At 38.3% G+C, this 16,609-nt stretch overlaps 1 protein-coding gene across 4 annotated transcripts in view; it reads left to right on the top strand.

The window, feature by feature from the left end:
- The window catches only part of GATA5 (GATA binding protein 5), an 89,304-nt gene that overhangs the window by 13,544 nt on the left and 59,151 nt on the right, over positions 1-16,609 (top strand). The window contains exons 4-7 of one of the 4 annotated variants that reach the window (XM_074210426.1): positions 10,133-10,258; positions 12,742-12,829; positions 13,730-13,851; positions 14,699-15,246. In XM_074210426.1, the coding sequence (XP_074066527.1) occupies positions 10,133-10,258; positions 12,742-12,829; positions 13,730-13,851; positions 14,699-14,851 (489 nt within the window). In that variant the 3' untranslated portion in view covers positions 14,852-15,246. The other 3 variants (XM_074210425.1, XM_074210424.1, XM_074210427.1) reach the window with 3 other exon arrangements.

Raw genomic sequence — 16,609 nt, 5'->3', positions numbered from 1 at the left:
CCACCATGATTTTACCTATTGCTTTTAGATATCATGGAGGTGATGCCATGACAAGCACATGAATTGGATTTGAGTGAGACATCACCAGTTTCACTTTCTCCTCCAGAGTCATCTGGGTCCAGTGACCAGATATGAATCAAAATGAGTGGAGATGGACCTGGATGTGAGATAATAAGGGTTAAGTGACTTGACCAAGATCACAGAGATAGTGTCCAGTGTCTGAGGTCTGATTTGAACTCCCACCCTGTGGACTCCAAGGCCAGTGTTCCATCCACTGCACCACCCTTCCTGTTTTTCATCTCTTCTGGAATATATAGACCTGATGGTGTCATTGCTGGGTCAAAGGATAAGCATGGTTTTATAGCCCTTTGGAAATAATTCCAAATTGTTCTACAAAATTGTTAAATCCTTTCACAACTCCTCCAAGAGTGCATTAACATCTCATTTTTTCTATAACCCCTCCAACATTTGTCATTTTCTCTTTCTGTCCTATTAGCTTCTCCAATGGGTATAAATAAGGTAGTACCTCAGAACTGTTCCAATCCACATTTCTCTTGTCAATAGTGAATTAAGACATTTTTAAAAAAATGTTATAAATAGATAGTGTTGATAACCACATCTGAAAATTCTATATATCTTTTGATCATTTAATAATTGGGGAATGGCTCTTTTTTAATAAATTTTATTCAGTTCTCTATTTGAGAAATCAAGTCTTTATCAGAGAAACTTATTTCAATATTTTTTTCCTACAGTTTCTATTGCATCTTTTCCTCATCTTTCTCATCCCATATAATGCCACCCTTCTAGAGAACAAGAAAAGGGACTCCCCCCTCAACAACATGGTGCCTCCATGTTTCTCTCTTCTTTCTCAGTGTCTTCCCAGTCTTCTTTTCTATAATCATAAGGTCTCATCTATGACCTGTTGTGGAGCAGCAGGAGTTCAACTTGATTTTTCATCTCCATTCTTACATGGCTCTCACTTTAGATCCCAGACTTTGTTGGCTCAGAAACTATAACCTGTAATTAATATGTGGTATCTTCCAATTAGATACTTAATGAGATGATCCTCAACACTAGAACATAAAAATTCATAATTAAAGAGGCAAAGGGAGAGACCATTAATCATAATTAGCATTTCCTAATCAAAAACCATGACAAGTCTCAGAATCTCTCAAACAGGTAGAGGGGTAAATGGAAGCAGGGAAAACAGTAAAGGGTAATTTTTGTGTTATAGTTAGATTTTTATAGTTACATTTAAGATACACCTCAGTGTATCTCAGGGTAAAGAAAGCCACTCAATCCTTTATATGAGGATAGGAACTTTTGGCTCAAATAAGGAATATACTCTCAAGGTTTTGATGAAAACATCCAAAGGATGTTGCTAGAGATAACATTGAAGGCTAAGATGTTTCTTCTTGAGCCCTACTTTTTAAAATATCTCTAAACTTGTGAACCTAATTTGGAAATTTTATAGGTCTGAGTCAGGTACATCCCAATCACATTGCCAAATTTAAAGTCAAGCAAAAACTAGTTTATGTCGATGGTGATGGTGGCTATCAATCAGCCAATCAATAAACATTTATTAAGTGCCTACTATGTGTCAGGCAGTGATGATATCATTAATAATTGTCTTGCCTAATGCAGTTTTTGGAGTCTTCCAGTTCTCAATTTCTCTGGCCTGCCAATCCCAACAACAGTTCCAAAGGCAAGCCACCTGGTGTTCAATTTACTCTTTCCTTCAATCATGCATGTATGCATATTTGAGTTTACTTATCCCCCACCCCATTAAACATTATTCATTCATTTCTTGTTGTATGTAGAGCCCTGAGCTAATGGGGGGGGGGGGCGGGGGGGGGGAGACAAAATTTGAATAAGACAAGGTTTCTTTTCTTATGAAGCTAATTCTCTTGTAGTAGGCTCTGGTACAATTAGCTCTACTATACCCTATTATATGGTAAGTACTATAGAGAGGGGTGAAGTACAAAGTGTTCTAGGAGGTCTGGAGGGGCATAGCATCTCTGACCAGGGCTGTTACATTGAGGTTCTGCAGTGGAACTCCCCAGACTAAGGAACTGTTGATTTCACCTATCAAGGATGTCTTCATATGGGTTTCTGGGATACAACTAACACTTTGTGGAGGGAAATGGGCTCCAGGTTTCTCTGCACTATTTTAACTACACTGGCCATTTTTTTTTTAATGATACACAAGTTCTCCACCCTCTAAGTGAAAGGGGTTGATTTCTATCACTGCTTATAACTGGGATTCTGTTGACTTCTTTGCAAGAAATCTTTGCAAGTGTTGTTAAAAAGAAAAGCAGGGGCAGCTAGGTGGCGAAGTGGATAAAACACTGGCCCTGGAGTCAGGAGTACCTGGGTTCAAATCCGGCCTCAGACACTTAATAATTACCTAGCTGCGTGGCCTTGGGCAAGCCACTTAGCCCCATTTGCCTTGCAAAAACCTAAAAAACAAAAAAACAAAAAACAAGAAAAAGAAAAAGAAAAGCAATCAAAGGTCATAGTCCTCAAAGAGCTGTCCCATTGACTCATAGGGGGCATGTTCACCATTCTATAAACACAAACTATTTTCTCTTCTGTTCCTCAAGAGTATTTCATTGGGGAAAGGCTTAATTTGTTCATTCATGAGGTATCTGTTGGCAGGGCAAAGAGAGCACTGAGCCTAGAGTCAGTAAGACCTGAGTTCAAATCCAAGTTTAGACACTTAATAACTAGGTGACCCAAGGCAAATATCTTAATTGCCCTTTGCCTCAGGGTCCTCATCTGTAAAATGGAGATAATAATAGAACCTACAATCTAGTATTTTTGAGATGATCAAGTGACATATTTATAAAACACTTTGCAAACTTTATAGTGCTATAGAAATGATAACTATTAAAATGGCCATGATACAGGTGTTATTTCTTCTGCTGAGCAATGTGATAAGAAGAGAGTCACAGTAGTTGATGCCAATAAATTAGAAGGTATTAAAGGAAATTGGGACTGGGGTTTATGATCCTCTTAGGCCATTTGAGTTCAGTTTAGGAGAGATCTGTGGCCAATATCTTTGAGCAATTCTGGCACTCAGGGAAAGTAGTACCCCATAGTACTAGACATGGCCTAAAATCATCTTTCATGATGTAAAAACAATACCGGAAGTAATTCAGATACATTCTGTTGAACTGAAGGGGGAATTAAATACTATAGTAGCTCACTGATTGATTTATCAGGTAGCTTCCTTTTTTAATGGTTTGTTTAGTTAGATCTTAAGGTCAAATGTTTTAAGATATATGTTATGTTTAGATGAATGTTATGAGCCCTCTAAATTTTAGAATCAATAGACAAAGTCCCCTTGACCACACCCTAGTTAAGGTTCTGCCCCAGATAAGTGAACTGAGGACCCTGAACCCTCTCATTTCTCCAGGATTATACATGTGCTTTGAGTAATCATGGAAACAGCTTGAATTATAATAGTACCCTATTATATTTAATTGACCAGTTATAGGTCAAGAGACAAAGGGAACATCCATATTCCCCAAATCACAGTGTCCTTGGTAAAAGTCTGTTACAAAAATGGTCAGTTACTCAAACAGCCCATTCTATCTCAAATTTTGTTGGGACTAGACTTGAGAAAATGTCTCTTCTTTATATTGCATCTTCCTATATTGTGAAAGGTTGCCTAAACTGAGCATATCCATGAAATGGAAGAATTAAATAAGATGATTTCTAACATCCTTTCAAACCTCAAATACCAGGATCCTATGCCAACCAACCTGGTGAACTCAGCATTATCCCATTAATCCAACAACTCCACCCCTAACCCCAGCTTCTCTCTCTCAACAAATGAACAACAAAATCCTCTTTGTCCCCTCAATTAAGTTTCCCCTTAATAATGTGACTATTTATATTAATTTGTTATCTCTTCTTACCTTTATGATCATAACTACAGTTCTCTTCCATAGACCTTATAGGGTACTTCTACTTAAAAACTTCCAGCAATATTCTATCATTGAGATCTGATGCCTTGCAAAGAGTGCTAAATTTATGTTTATTAAATGAATAAGTAGTGGGGGGTGAATGGAAAAGGGGGTGATAATAAGTATTTATATCACAATAAATGCCATAGTAGGTACAGTGAGTACAGGAAAATCTGAATTCAAATCTGACCTCAGTAAACTAGCTGTGTGACCCTGGGCAAGTCACTTTAGCCATGTTTGCCTCATTTTCCTCATCTGTAAAATGAACTGGAGGAGGAAATAGCAAATCTAGTCAGTACCTTTGCTAAGAAAACCCCAAATGGGTCTATGAAGAATCTGACATGACTGAAACAACTGAATAACATGTCAGGAACTGTGCTAGACACTTTTTACAAATATTATCTCACTCAATCTTCATAACAACCCCATGAGATAGGTTCTCTTATTGACCCTATTTTACAGTTAAGGAATGTGATATAAACAGAGGTTAAGTAATTTGGCCAAGATCACACATTTAATAAATATCTGAGGCCCTGTTCAAACTTGGATCTTCCTAACTCCAGGCCCAGTTCTTTATCCATTGCTCCACCAGCTGCTGAATGAATTAATGAACAAATGAAGTATTTCCCTAAGGCAACAGCCCATGAAAATCAATGACAAGGTTTATATGAAGCTCTGAATTGTTTGTGAAACTTATATATTCACCATGTATGTGACATAGAAAAGAGAGCTCCAGACTTGGATTTGAGTCCTGGCTCTTCTTTTATCTATAAAGTCTTTGTGGAAGTTTCCTTCATGTCTTTGTGCCTCAGTTTCCTCATCTCTGAAATGAGAATAATTATACCTGCCCTGTCTACCTGTTGTGAGGTTCTAATGAGTTGGTAAATAGACATTTGGAAGATAATTCAGTGCATGTGGAATCGAATAACACTCCTGTGTTACATAGTAATTTGCAGTTCACAATGTGCAATGTCCCAGGCTAGGCACTGGGATTCAAGAGAAATACTCTAATATATAGTCTCTCCTTCCAAAGATTCCCAGCTTATCTCTTGTTCATGATTATGTTGATATCAAAGAAGGGGCTTCCAGAGGAGAGATTTGAGTAGCAGATGTCCAACTACTCTTGCAGTTGGTCTAACTGGAGGTTTTACTTCCAGAATCTCTCTTATCCCAAAGTCTCAAATCCCAGGAATGAAGGAGAGACCTACAATGGCCACAATAGCTGCATTATAGTGATATACCATATGAAGTCCTTGCTAAACAAGGCTCTGATGTGAGACACCGCCCCCCCTCGGTTTCTTTAGTCAAAGATAGAATCTCCTCACTTAATAGCCCTGCCACAAAGTTACATACAGATGTTTTCTGATACCTCAACTCATTGCCTCTCAAGGCAGTTTCACAGAAGATTGCCTCTAGTACTGTACACCCTAAACTTCAATAAGATTTTGGTGGTTTACCAGTTACACTTAGTGCTGGAGGAGGGGTGGGAGAGTGGAGGGGGATGGATACTATCTGATTGCTTGCTACATTTAAAAAAAATAAACAGTTGAATACAATATTGAAAGCAACAGTTTCTTAGACAAGGTCATCATGTGAAAGAGGGGTTCTGAAGGAGGGGCAGTTGGCCCAGGGGCCCTGCTTTGGAGAAAGCTGCTGGTAAATTCAAAATAACATATTAAGCTATTTGTCCTTCAGTGAGCAAAATTGTAGCCTTGGCAGTAGTTCCCGCCTCCCTCTGGATGATGAATCCCAGCAGAGAAAACAAAAATAGGTTGGAACTAGGCCTTTTAGTCCAAGGGTGATGATACCTTCTGGTTGTATTCAGACTCTGAAAATCCATGTTTTGTTACAAGTGAGACTCTAAGATTTTCACTGAATTCAAAGTTGAAGGAACATTTCTCTTTCAATCCTCATGACTGAGAGGATTTCCTTCAGAAATTCTTAACTATTTCAAATGAAAAGAACCAAGAAATGAATTCTTTCAATTTTCAGTCTAATGATTCAGATACAGGTCCATTATGGATTCTAACTTGTTATTTTTTTTTTAATTTTTACTTAGTAACATTCATTGTATCTCTAGTCACAATACACTATGTACTTTACAGCAACAGAATATCATTTCTCTTTTTAAAAAAAATTTCCCCTTACTGGGGCTAAAATATAATAGAAAAACATTCATATTTATTTTTAGTGACCTCCCAAAAGTGTTGTGAAATGATAACATTTATTATTATTATTATTATTATTATTATTATTATTATTATTTTATTTTAGAGAGAATGAATGTGGTATATATTGGAAAGGGAAGAATTTGGTTAAGATTCTAGTTGTATTCCACTATGAACTTTGCCTTTTGGGCAAAATATTCCACTTCCCTATACCTCAGTTTTCTCATCAGTCAAATGGAGAATATAATACCTTCCTCTTCTACCTCAAAGGGTAAGGGAAAGTTGAAGAAAGGGATGAAAAAAATGTAAAGTGCTATGAAAGAGAGTAAGGATAATACATTTATTAATTTACTCTCTTTGAGGAGGAGGGGAAGAGAGAACAAGGATTTATTATACCTATTTTTGTGTACAGGTACTGTGTTAATCCCTTTTTTTATAAATATGATCTCACTTGATCATAAAAAGAACTCTGTGAAATAGGTGTTATTATTATCTCCATTTGCAACTAAGGTAACTGAGAGAAAGGGCAGCTAGGTGGTACAGTAGATAGAGCACTGACTCTGGAGTCAGGAGGATCTGAGTTCAAATCCAGCATCAGACACTTAATAATTGCCCAGCTGTGTGAGCTTGCACAAATCACTTAACCCTATTCCCTTGAATAAATAAAATTTTAAAAAAAGAAACTGAGGCAAACAGAAGTCAAGCATCCAGGATCATACAGTGGCAACTGTCTGAGGCTGGATTTGAACTCAGCTTCCCAATTCCAAGTCCAATATTCTATCCACTATGCCACTTAACTGCTTCTTTGGGATCACCATTCTTGAATCCAAAATAAATTTAGCAACATATCCCTCAAATATTAAAACAAAACAAAACAAAACAAAACTCTCAAACTTTAGGTGTTGGTTTTTTTGTTGTTAATACTGTTAATAACTGTTACCACACACTAAAAGGGAAATATCCCTGAACCAGAAGTTAGGAAGACCTGGTTTCTAGTTCTGTCTCTGTTGTGTCACTAGAAAAGTCACTTCATTCTTTATTCATAAAATGGAGTTACTACTTTCATCACTCTGACCACTACTATTACTACTACTTATGAGGATAATAAGTATTCTCCTTTTCTTGAAATTACTTTGCACAACTTTGTATATGCTATTTATAAATTTGTGCATGTATTGTGTTTTCCTTCCACCAATAGAATGCAATCTCATGGGCCAGAATCTTTTTCTTTTTTATCATTCTGTTCCCAACAACAAGCACAGTATGTTGCACATTATAAGTATTTCAGCAAGGTTTTTTTCATTGCTTAATTTAATTCAATGACTACTGAGAGCATGTACCATCCATGTACATCATGAGGTTGTGGTAAAGATAAAGATAAATACACATAAAGGATGTTTATTGATTTTATTTCAACAAATGTATACTAATGTGCATGATAGCATGGAGTGATGGTTAGTAAGACCTGGGTTCTGATCCTTTCTTGGACTGATTGAATAATCTTGAGCTTGTCTCTGAAGCTTTCAGTGCCCCCAGGTAAGTCTTGAAAAACTATAATTTGCAAATCCTCAGTGGACCAATACTGATGGAAGTAGTTTCTATTCCAAAAATGTCCTATATACTATGCATTGAATCATAGGTGCAGATCCACATACAGGATTAGCTCTGTTCTGGAGTTCTGAGAATTAAAAAAAAAAGACATCATCTCTGCCCTTAGGGAATTTATATTCTTACTAAAATAAACTAAAAGTGCTTTGTAAAGTAAAAAGAACTGTTGAAATGAGATGATATAAGAACCAAAAGCCTTCTATCCAATAGGAGTTAGAAGGGGTTTCCTAAAGCATCATCTGGTCCAACCACTTCATTTTACAGAAAGTTGAAGTCCAGAAACAGGAAGTTACAGAGAGAAGGAACCTCACTTCTGACTCTGCCCAGTAATTCTCTCCTGCTGTACTGGTTTCAGTTTTTGTTGTTATACAAGAAATGAAATTAAAGTCTTCTTCTGAGGAAAATAAATATGTTTCACCTTCCTTTTTTCAAACCTAAACCCAAATCTCAAAGGAATTAAAACCTTCCCTCACTCTCCTTTTCATGTTATATAATATAAAACTGCCCCAGGTACAGTTAATGAGAATGGGACCTTCCATCTTCCTTTGTGAAGTACTCTCATCTTTTCCAGGCTCCTAGCTCTCCTATTTCCTTCCCCTTCAGTCCATTTATCATTTGGCTCTGGGGGCTGGGATGATGTGGCGTCAGTCTGGAAAAGTAAACAGGGATGGAATTCTTATAAGCATGCCTCATTTCTCCCCCAGTCACTGAGATAGGCCTGGGGAGTCCAAGAGGAGGAGGCATTCTGGGATGAGTTTTAGGATTTTATGGATTTTTTTTTTTGGTTAGGACTGAAGAATATCACTCCAACACCTAAGTAGAAAGATAGCTCACACTCTGCAATGTTACTCAGAGATACACGAACACTCATTCCAGGCTCCCATTAACATTGTTCAGATGCCTTTGGTCCCCGGGCATTAATAGGAAACACCTCAAGTGCTGGAGTTGACAGGTGAAGGCTAGAGAAAGAGTTGGCAGTCCCATCAAGGTGGGAATTGGGGGGTGGGTACAGAATATCCCTTCTCTGATGAGAAATTCACTGCAGGACAGACCAAGCAGAATTTTGCTTTTCTTGTTAGAAGTATAAAGGGTCAAAGCTGAAAGAACTTTTAGAGATCAGCTAGTCTCACACTTATTCTAAAAATTAGAAAACTGAGTTCCAGAAAATGGGGCTGACTGGAAGGGTAGAGCAGAAAACAGAACCCAGGCAAAACTTCCTAAAGGATATGCATCTTGAGATAATCCTTGAAAAACAGACCTATTTTGAATGAGGGTTTAGGGAAGAATCTTAAATCCTTGAATTTTTAATTTGTCTTTTGATATCATTCCTAAGTGATTTGGTGGCAGAGGGTCAAAAATGCTTGAGTCTAAATTCTGATTCAGATACTACTAATTGTATAACTTTGGGCATATCACTTAACCTTCCTCAGTTCTCAGTTCTCACTTCTATAAAATGAAGGCAATATAGCACCTGTCTCATGGATTGTTGTGAGAATCAAATACAATAATATAAGTAAAATGCTTTGCAAACCTTAAGGCTAATATGTAAAGATTAGTTATTATTATTATTATTAATTATTATTATTGTTATTAGTTTTGGCATTTTGAAGGGTGGAGGAAGGGCAAATTGTGGAAACTTTAACCGAGAATGAACTCAAGTTCCCTGAGCTCCTGAATACTATATCAGACAGTCTGGTCATGGAAGACAAGTCTGACCAGTCCTGGAGACAACCCACTATAATCAGGCCACATCATCGCGTCACTTGGGCTAGAGTGGAAGATTCCTGCTGAGATTGTCCTCAAGGATGACTGTCAATTCTTGAAATCCTGCCTCTCCATCACCCCCCCCACACACACACACACACATATATATACCCCTTTCTTGGTTATCTACTCAAATGTCTCCAAATCTTTCTGCTAGAAAATTCAGCCCAAATTTCATCCTGGTTCTCTATTTCTACATTCACTAGGAAATCAGCATAGGAACATTTAGAAAGAGAGTGGGATTTGGACCCTAACACTCATTTGAATGTCTCTGGTTCCAGCCAGTTCCAGGCACTTAAGGGCCCTCCCTGTCTCAGACCCTCTCCACCCTTCTTCTCTCCATTATGAAATATGAATGTGACAGCCAGAGCCCATACATTCTCAGGCAGAAAGGCATTAGGAATCTGGCCAGGTTTATCAGCTTTAATGAAAGGACTCTGGGGATGAGGGTGATCTCAGACACAGGCTATGCCTTTCATCGGCCTCTTATCTCTCCCCTGACCCTTTTCCAATATTTTCTTCTCCTAAGAAAGAGTCATGGGGCACTGAAGTCCAATGGGCAATGAAATCCCTCTTGCTGCAATCAAACTCACCCTTTCTATCTTTCTTTCCTTTGTTTAGTCCTCAACTCGCCGGGCTGGACTTTGCTGCACTAATTGCCACACAACCAATACCACCCTGTGGAGGAGAAATGCAGAAGGGGAACCAGTGTGTAATGCCTGTGGGCTCTATATGAAGCTTCATGGGGTGAGTAGCACCTTGGGGCCAGAACTTGATTATGGGTGAGTGTAAAAAGAGTACTGTATACCAGAGAGGTAAGATGAGTATTCCATGCCCTCCTGAGAATTTGGTTCCTATCTAATGACTCTTCAAAACCAACATCCTCTTTAAGACCTTACCACTAATTTCAGAAAGACCATCACAACCTTTAGAGGAGTGAGTGGAAGGATAGTTCTATCACAGTCTGACTATAGGATCTGAACAGGACTTCAGACACCATCTACTCTAGTAGTTTTCTAAGACTAGTCTGAGATTCCCTGGGATAAAAACTATTTTTAACTATAATACCACGTTATTTGCCTATTAAAATTTTCTTCCATTTTTAAGTCTACATATCTATGTGAAGTCAGATAATTTGACATAATTTAACCAAAACAATATATTGAAACAGACTGAATGCATAAGCAGATCAGAGAATCCAACTTCCACTAAATTGTGGAAGAGATTTGAAAAGAAATATGTAGAACAATGCCACTTATCACTAAAATTTTGTTTTGTTTTGAAAATATAGTTATTTTATAAGAATGCTATTTCTTTTAGCATGCATTAGGTTTATTGTAGATTTTATTAATAAATGAATATTTTAAAATTTATCAGTTATAACTAATGATAAATATAGATATGTTCTACATTTTAAAACAATTTCCTTGGGGTTCTTATTAATTTTTAAGAATAGAAGGGGTTCCTGAAACCAAAAAGTTTGATCATATCATCCAACATAGAGGGAAACTGAGACCCAGAAAGGAAAAAATCTTACTTCCCTTCTAATCTTAGCCCATAATAAATCTGTCTGTCATCAACAAATATTTGCCAGCCACATACTGGGTGCCCAGCTGCGGGAGAAACATACCAAAGAGAAAATATAGTTTCATGATAAAATAAGATCTTTTAGAAAAGCCTTGTTGAGGGCAGGGACTTGATATTTAATATGTTTTTGTTTAAAAAGATTTAGTGTATAGACTCAGAAGGCTCATATTTTAAGATTTACATCCTGAGCATCCTATTTCAGGACATAGTGTGTATGACTGAGTGCTGAATTATGTGACTCCAAAGAATAGAGCAACAAGAAAAGAGTGGAAGCATTAGGAGAAGGCTTCTTGGAGAAATGAGAGAGGGGACAAATTCTGAAAAGAGACCTTTGAGGAAGGGGAAATTGAAAGGAACCACCTCAGTTGTAGGAAGACCATATGCTCAAGCCTCAGCTTTCTCCCAACTAGCTTACAGTGACCATGATGGTCTAGGACTGAAAAACTAGATCTGAGGCAAGGAAGTCCCACTAGAGGGTTATAAGAAGAGTGCTGAGGATATCTAAACAAACAAGACTCATTATTATTCCCTAAAAATCCTCTCCATTTTCTCACTTTCCTTTACTTTTGGGGCTGTCACATCCTCCTAGTCACCTAGGTTCAAAGTCATCTTCAACTCCTCACTCTTTCTCACCCCCCCCCAAATGATTGGTTGTCGAATTTTGTCATTTCTACATATGTGCCTCTCCCTGCCTTTTTCACTGACACTGCCCACCACCTTTATTTAGGTTCTCATCACTTCACATCTAGACTATCAAAATAACCTCCTCATTGGTCTTCCTATCTCAAATCTTCCCCTAGGCCAATCTATTTTCTACTCAGAGATCAAACTTATCTACCTAATGTGCAAGTTTGACCGCATGCCACCCTCCATCCCATAGATTCAAATGATTCCCTATCACCTGCAAGATCAAATATCATTTCCTGCATTGACTTTTTTTTTTAGTTTTTGCAAGGCAATGGGGTTAAGTGGCTTGCCCAAGGCCACACAGCTAGGTAATTAAGTGTCTGAGGTCAGATTTGAACTCAGGTACTCCTGACTCCAGGGCTGGTGCTCTCTCCACTGCGCCACCTAACCACCCCCTCCTGCATTGACTTTTAAAGTCAAATCTGACTCCTTCCTACCTTTCCAAAGTCTCCTTTTACAAAACTCTTTTACTCTTCAGTCCAGAGACACTGACATCCTTGTTGTTCCTCAAACACATTCATCTAATGACTCTAGACATTTCATTGGCTATCCCTGATGAGTGAAAATATCTCCCTCCTCATTACTGCCTTCTAACTTTCCTGGCTTCCTTCATGTCTCACCTAAAGTCCCATCTTTTACAAGAAACTTTTCCCAGATCTTAATCTTAGTGCCTTTCCTCTAGTTTAACTCCCCCGCCCACACACACACATACACCCATCCAATTACTCTCACTTAATCTTTTTTGCACCAAGTTGTTTGCACACTGTCTTGCCCATTAGACTGAGCTGTTTGAGAAGAGAAACTGGTTGTTTTTGTTAGTTTTTGGTCATTTCATTTCTTTTTTTTTACTTTTCTTTGATCCAAAAAGTACTTGGCACGGTAGCTGGCACATTGTAGGTGCTCAATAAAGGTTTATTTTCATTGATTATTATTGATGCCTCTTTGTTCCTATTAAGGTGCCTCGTCCCCTTGCCATGAAGAAGGAGAGCATCCAGACACGGAAACGGAAGCCCAAAAACATTGCCAAAGCCAAGAGCTCCACAGGTATTCATAGCTTGAACTACCAATCAGTGGAATTAGGCTGCACCATCTCCAGTACTGTGGAGAATAAGTTTCTTGCACTGGGCATGTGGGAGAGTGAGGGTGGATTGTTACCTAGAGGTGAGAATAGGCTCAATGTATATGGAAAAAATGCTCAGTTCCAGGCCAAATCTCTTCTGCCCTATTTCATATTTGGCTTCGTTAGAATATGTTTTTCCAAATAGGAAGGCACTTCTGTTTAGGCAGAATATGTGACTGCCCACGTGATGGGAGTAGCATCAAGAGCCATGATCCAAAATATTTTTTTTGAATTTCTTTTAGTCCCACCATTAGAGCTTCAGTTTTTCTTTATTTTTGGATCAAGTATTTTTTCTTTCAAAATGCACAAACCCTTGGAAAGGGTAACTCACTTAATTTTAGTAGAAATCCAGAACCAAATACAGAGTCTTGGAACAAAAGACATTTGTCAGTAAAGGTTCCAAAAGGGAAAAAAGTGAGGGGCCCCAATGAAAAGCATCACTATTCTATTCCAGAACAGCAGAAGGGGAAAAGATGGAAGAGAAATGAGGCAAAGTAGAGAGGAGTTGGACAAGGCTTTTGCAATATACAAGAACTTGTAATCTAGTGCTCAGAAAAGACTAAATGAGAGTTAAAAATCTAATAGAAAAAATACAGGATTTACTATGACCTTGGACAAGTCATTAATATCTCTGTGGCCCAATTTATCCTAGAGAAAGAATATTTGCTAGTTAGGCCTTAGATATGTGGGCCCTAATAGAAGTACTTTTACAAATATATATTATATATTATGTTATAGTATAGTATAGTATAGTATAGTATAGTATAGTATAGTATAATATAATACAAAAATATATATATAAATGTATAATGATCTCTTCCCAGGGTCAACAGCCTCAGCCACAAACTCCCCATCTTCCATTACCAACTCTGACAGCACTGCCACTTTAAAGTCTGAGCCAAACCTGACATCTCCTCAGTACCCAGGACAGACAATTGTCTCTCAGGTAAGACCAGGAGGGGACAAAGGGTTCAGAGAGAGCAAACTAGAGCAGTCTGGGTGAAAACTCTCACGATATAGTCAGTTCAGGCAATCTAGGCAACAACTCCCCAAGAGCTCTCTCTTAAGTGCAGTCTAGGGAAAGAGGGCAGGAGGAGCTCTCCAACATGGGCTCTTTATGAGGTTGTTATACCTACTTAGCAGTGGGCAAAAGGAATGACCTAATAATCCTCTTCAGCTACAGGTAGGCTAGTCCAGTATGAGAATAAACTTTAAGTAAAGTAGCTTATGTAATTGTCCAGTCTCAAACCTTGCCCAGGTCATATTCTCCTCGTCCTAATTTTTTCTCAGAGGTGAGAGTGGTTAGTAGTAGACAGGGTAAGGATGGAGTGCAAAGTAGACACATCTCTGAACTCAATATCTCTTTTAACTATTTGTGACTTATCCACAGATTTCTCTCCCATCTATCCCCTTTCAAAGAGGGTGGATTCTAATTTGCTGCCATGATTTTGTAGATTCCTGTGCTCAAATCTCCTGTGCTCAAATCTCTTTAATCTACATGTTTCCAGTTTTAAAATCTCAGACTCAAGTTTGTCCCCACTATGGACCTGTCCTGCTTCACTGAGATGTAAAGCAACTCCAAGAAAATTTGCCTTCATAGGAAATTTATATATAATAGAACCCTTAGCCCAAAGGAATGCAGGAGTCTACCTACCCATTAAGACCTTTTCTTGATCCAACTTTTGAGGTTGATGTTTGATATCAAATTAAAATCCTAGGTGAAAGAAAGTGTAGGCCTATTCTCAGAACCATATTCCTGGACTTCCCATGCACGCTTCTTATCCCCACAGCAGGGTCCCAGCCCAGCAGAAGACCCCCTGGGTCCCAGTCACTCAGAATTCAAGTTTGAGCCTGAAGATTATGCTTTCCCATCCTCCGTGACCTCTCAGTCAGGACTCAGCGTGCCCCTCCGCCAGGACTCATGGTGTGCCCTGGCCTTGGCTTAAATCCCAGGGCTCCCTCAAAACATCCTTTTTGGACCAACCTTCCTGCCTGTCCCTTTGATGGATGACAGAGAGGCCGGATGACAGCCAATGACCTGACAATTTGCTTATGAATCAACCCAGGGAGAGACTAAGACACTCTGGGGATATTTGGCCGATTTCTGCCTTCACTACCCACCCTGCTTGGTTCTATCAACTTTAATTCAGCAGGAGAAAATTGGACATACCTCCTGGGAACAGGAGGGATAGGTTTGTTTTTGAAGACCCCCATATTGTCCCCTCTATTCTGGCACAAAAGTTCCTAAATCATTTATTTGTTCCCGATGATTTCTTCCTCCTCTGACTACTTGGAGTGCAATTTGTCCCACTTCTCAATAAAGACTGATTATGTGACACCACCTAATTTAATGTTTTTGTAAACAGAGTAGCCATCAGTTCATCTAAAAACACAACCTGTTACTTTAAAACTTTACTGTATTATATTGAAAACAATCATCTCTAGAGTTTCAGCTTCTGAAGCATGTATATGCTTACCCTGAAAAGTCACTGGAGATGCAGACATTGCTCTTGCTGCCCTAGTGCCAAAGGATTTTTATAAAAACGATAAGCAACACAGCCAAACACACCTAAAGAAATTGGAGAAATAAAAGCTTTGAAATCCAGTCTTCTTTGCATCATTGAACCATGGAAATTTTCTGGGACAATTTCATCCTTGGGTGCTTCCACAATAAAGAGGTTCATTCATTTTTCCCCTTTGACTCTACCCACCCACCCCCATATTCAGAAAGCATTCCCCAAACAGATTTGATTGTTTCAGTGTAAGTGAACTGCAGTCTAGTTGTGAGGAACAGATAGGGAGAGAGGCATTTATCCAGGCCAGGGTTCTTCTTGAGAAGGTACCAAAGAACAATGAGATAAATCCTTCTCTGGTTCCATGCAATGTTACACTTGACATTAAGGATCAGACCTTGGTGTGCTAGGTGAAGGGACTATTACTGATAAACATAAAAGTGACTGGAATATCATTGACAGAGTTGGAATTCAAGTGCAGTTGAAAGATATAGAACTTGGATGATAGGGAGTTAAAGATAAGGTAGAGGGAGAAATACCAAAGGCTGACTATGCATATGGCTTTTTCATCTCTGAATTTTATGAGTCTGCTAATTACCAAAATGTGTTCCTCCTAACTGTGTCTTCAGAGTGCATTTTATCTCCTTCAATACAACAAATTCAATTCAATTCAATAAACATTTTTGGAGCATTAAAAAAATGTAAAGGGCACTCTGTAGATTCTAGAATTAGGATGCAATAATAATAATAACCGACTTTTATCTAATGTTTTAAGGTTTTCAAGTGACTTAACAAATATTAACTTAGTTTCCACAACATTATTATTATTATTCCCATTTTTCAGATGAGAAAAGCAACTAAGTCAGCAGTATACAACTAGTAACTGTCTGGAACAGGATTTGAACCCAAGTGTTCTTGTTTCTGACTCCAGCACTCCATCTACTAGTCCACCTAGAAAATATTTTTAAAGAATCAGAAGAATTTAAAGACCTTAGGTAACCCTGGGACATAGTAAAGGAAAAGCACTGGTCTGAGAGTCAGGAGACTAGGGTCAGTTCTGTTACCTGCCAAATTTGTAGCCTTGAGTAGTCAATGACCCCTCTTCTAGACATCATTCATTTCTAAAATAAGGGAACTATACTCTCATTCCTTACAGTTTTTTGTTTTTGTTTTTGTTTTTAGGATTTTTCC

The sequence above is a fragment of the Macrotis lagotis genome, chromosome 1 (assembly GCF_037893015.1).
Source record: "Macrotis lagotis isolate mMagLag1 chromosome 1, bilby.v1.9.chrom.fasta, whole genome shotgun sequence".
Taxonomy (NCBI): domain Eukaryota; kingdom Metazoa; phylum Chordata; class Mammalia; order Peramelemorphia; family Peramelidae; genus Macrotis; species Macrotis lagotis.
This window is presented reverse-complemented; position numbering and strand designations above follow the sequence as displayed.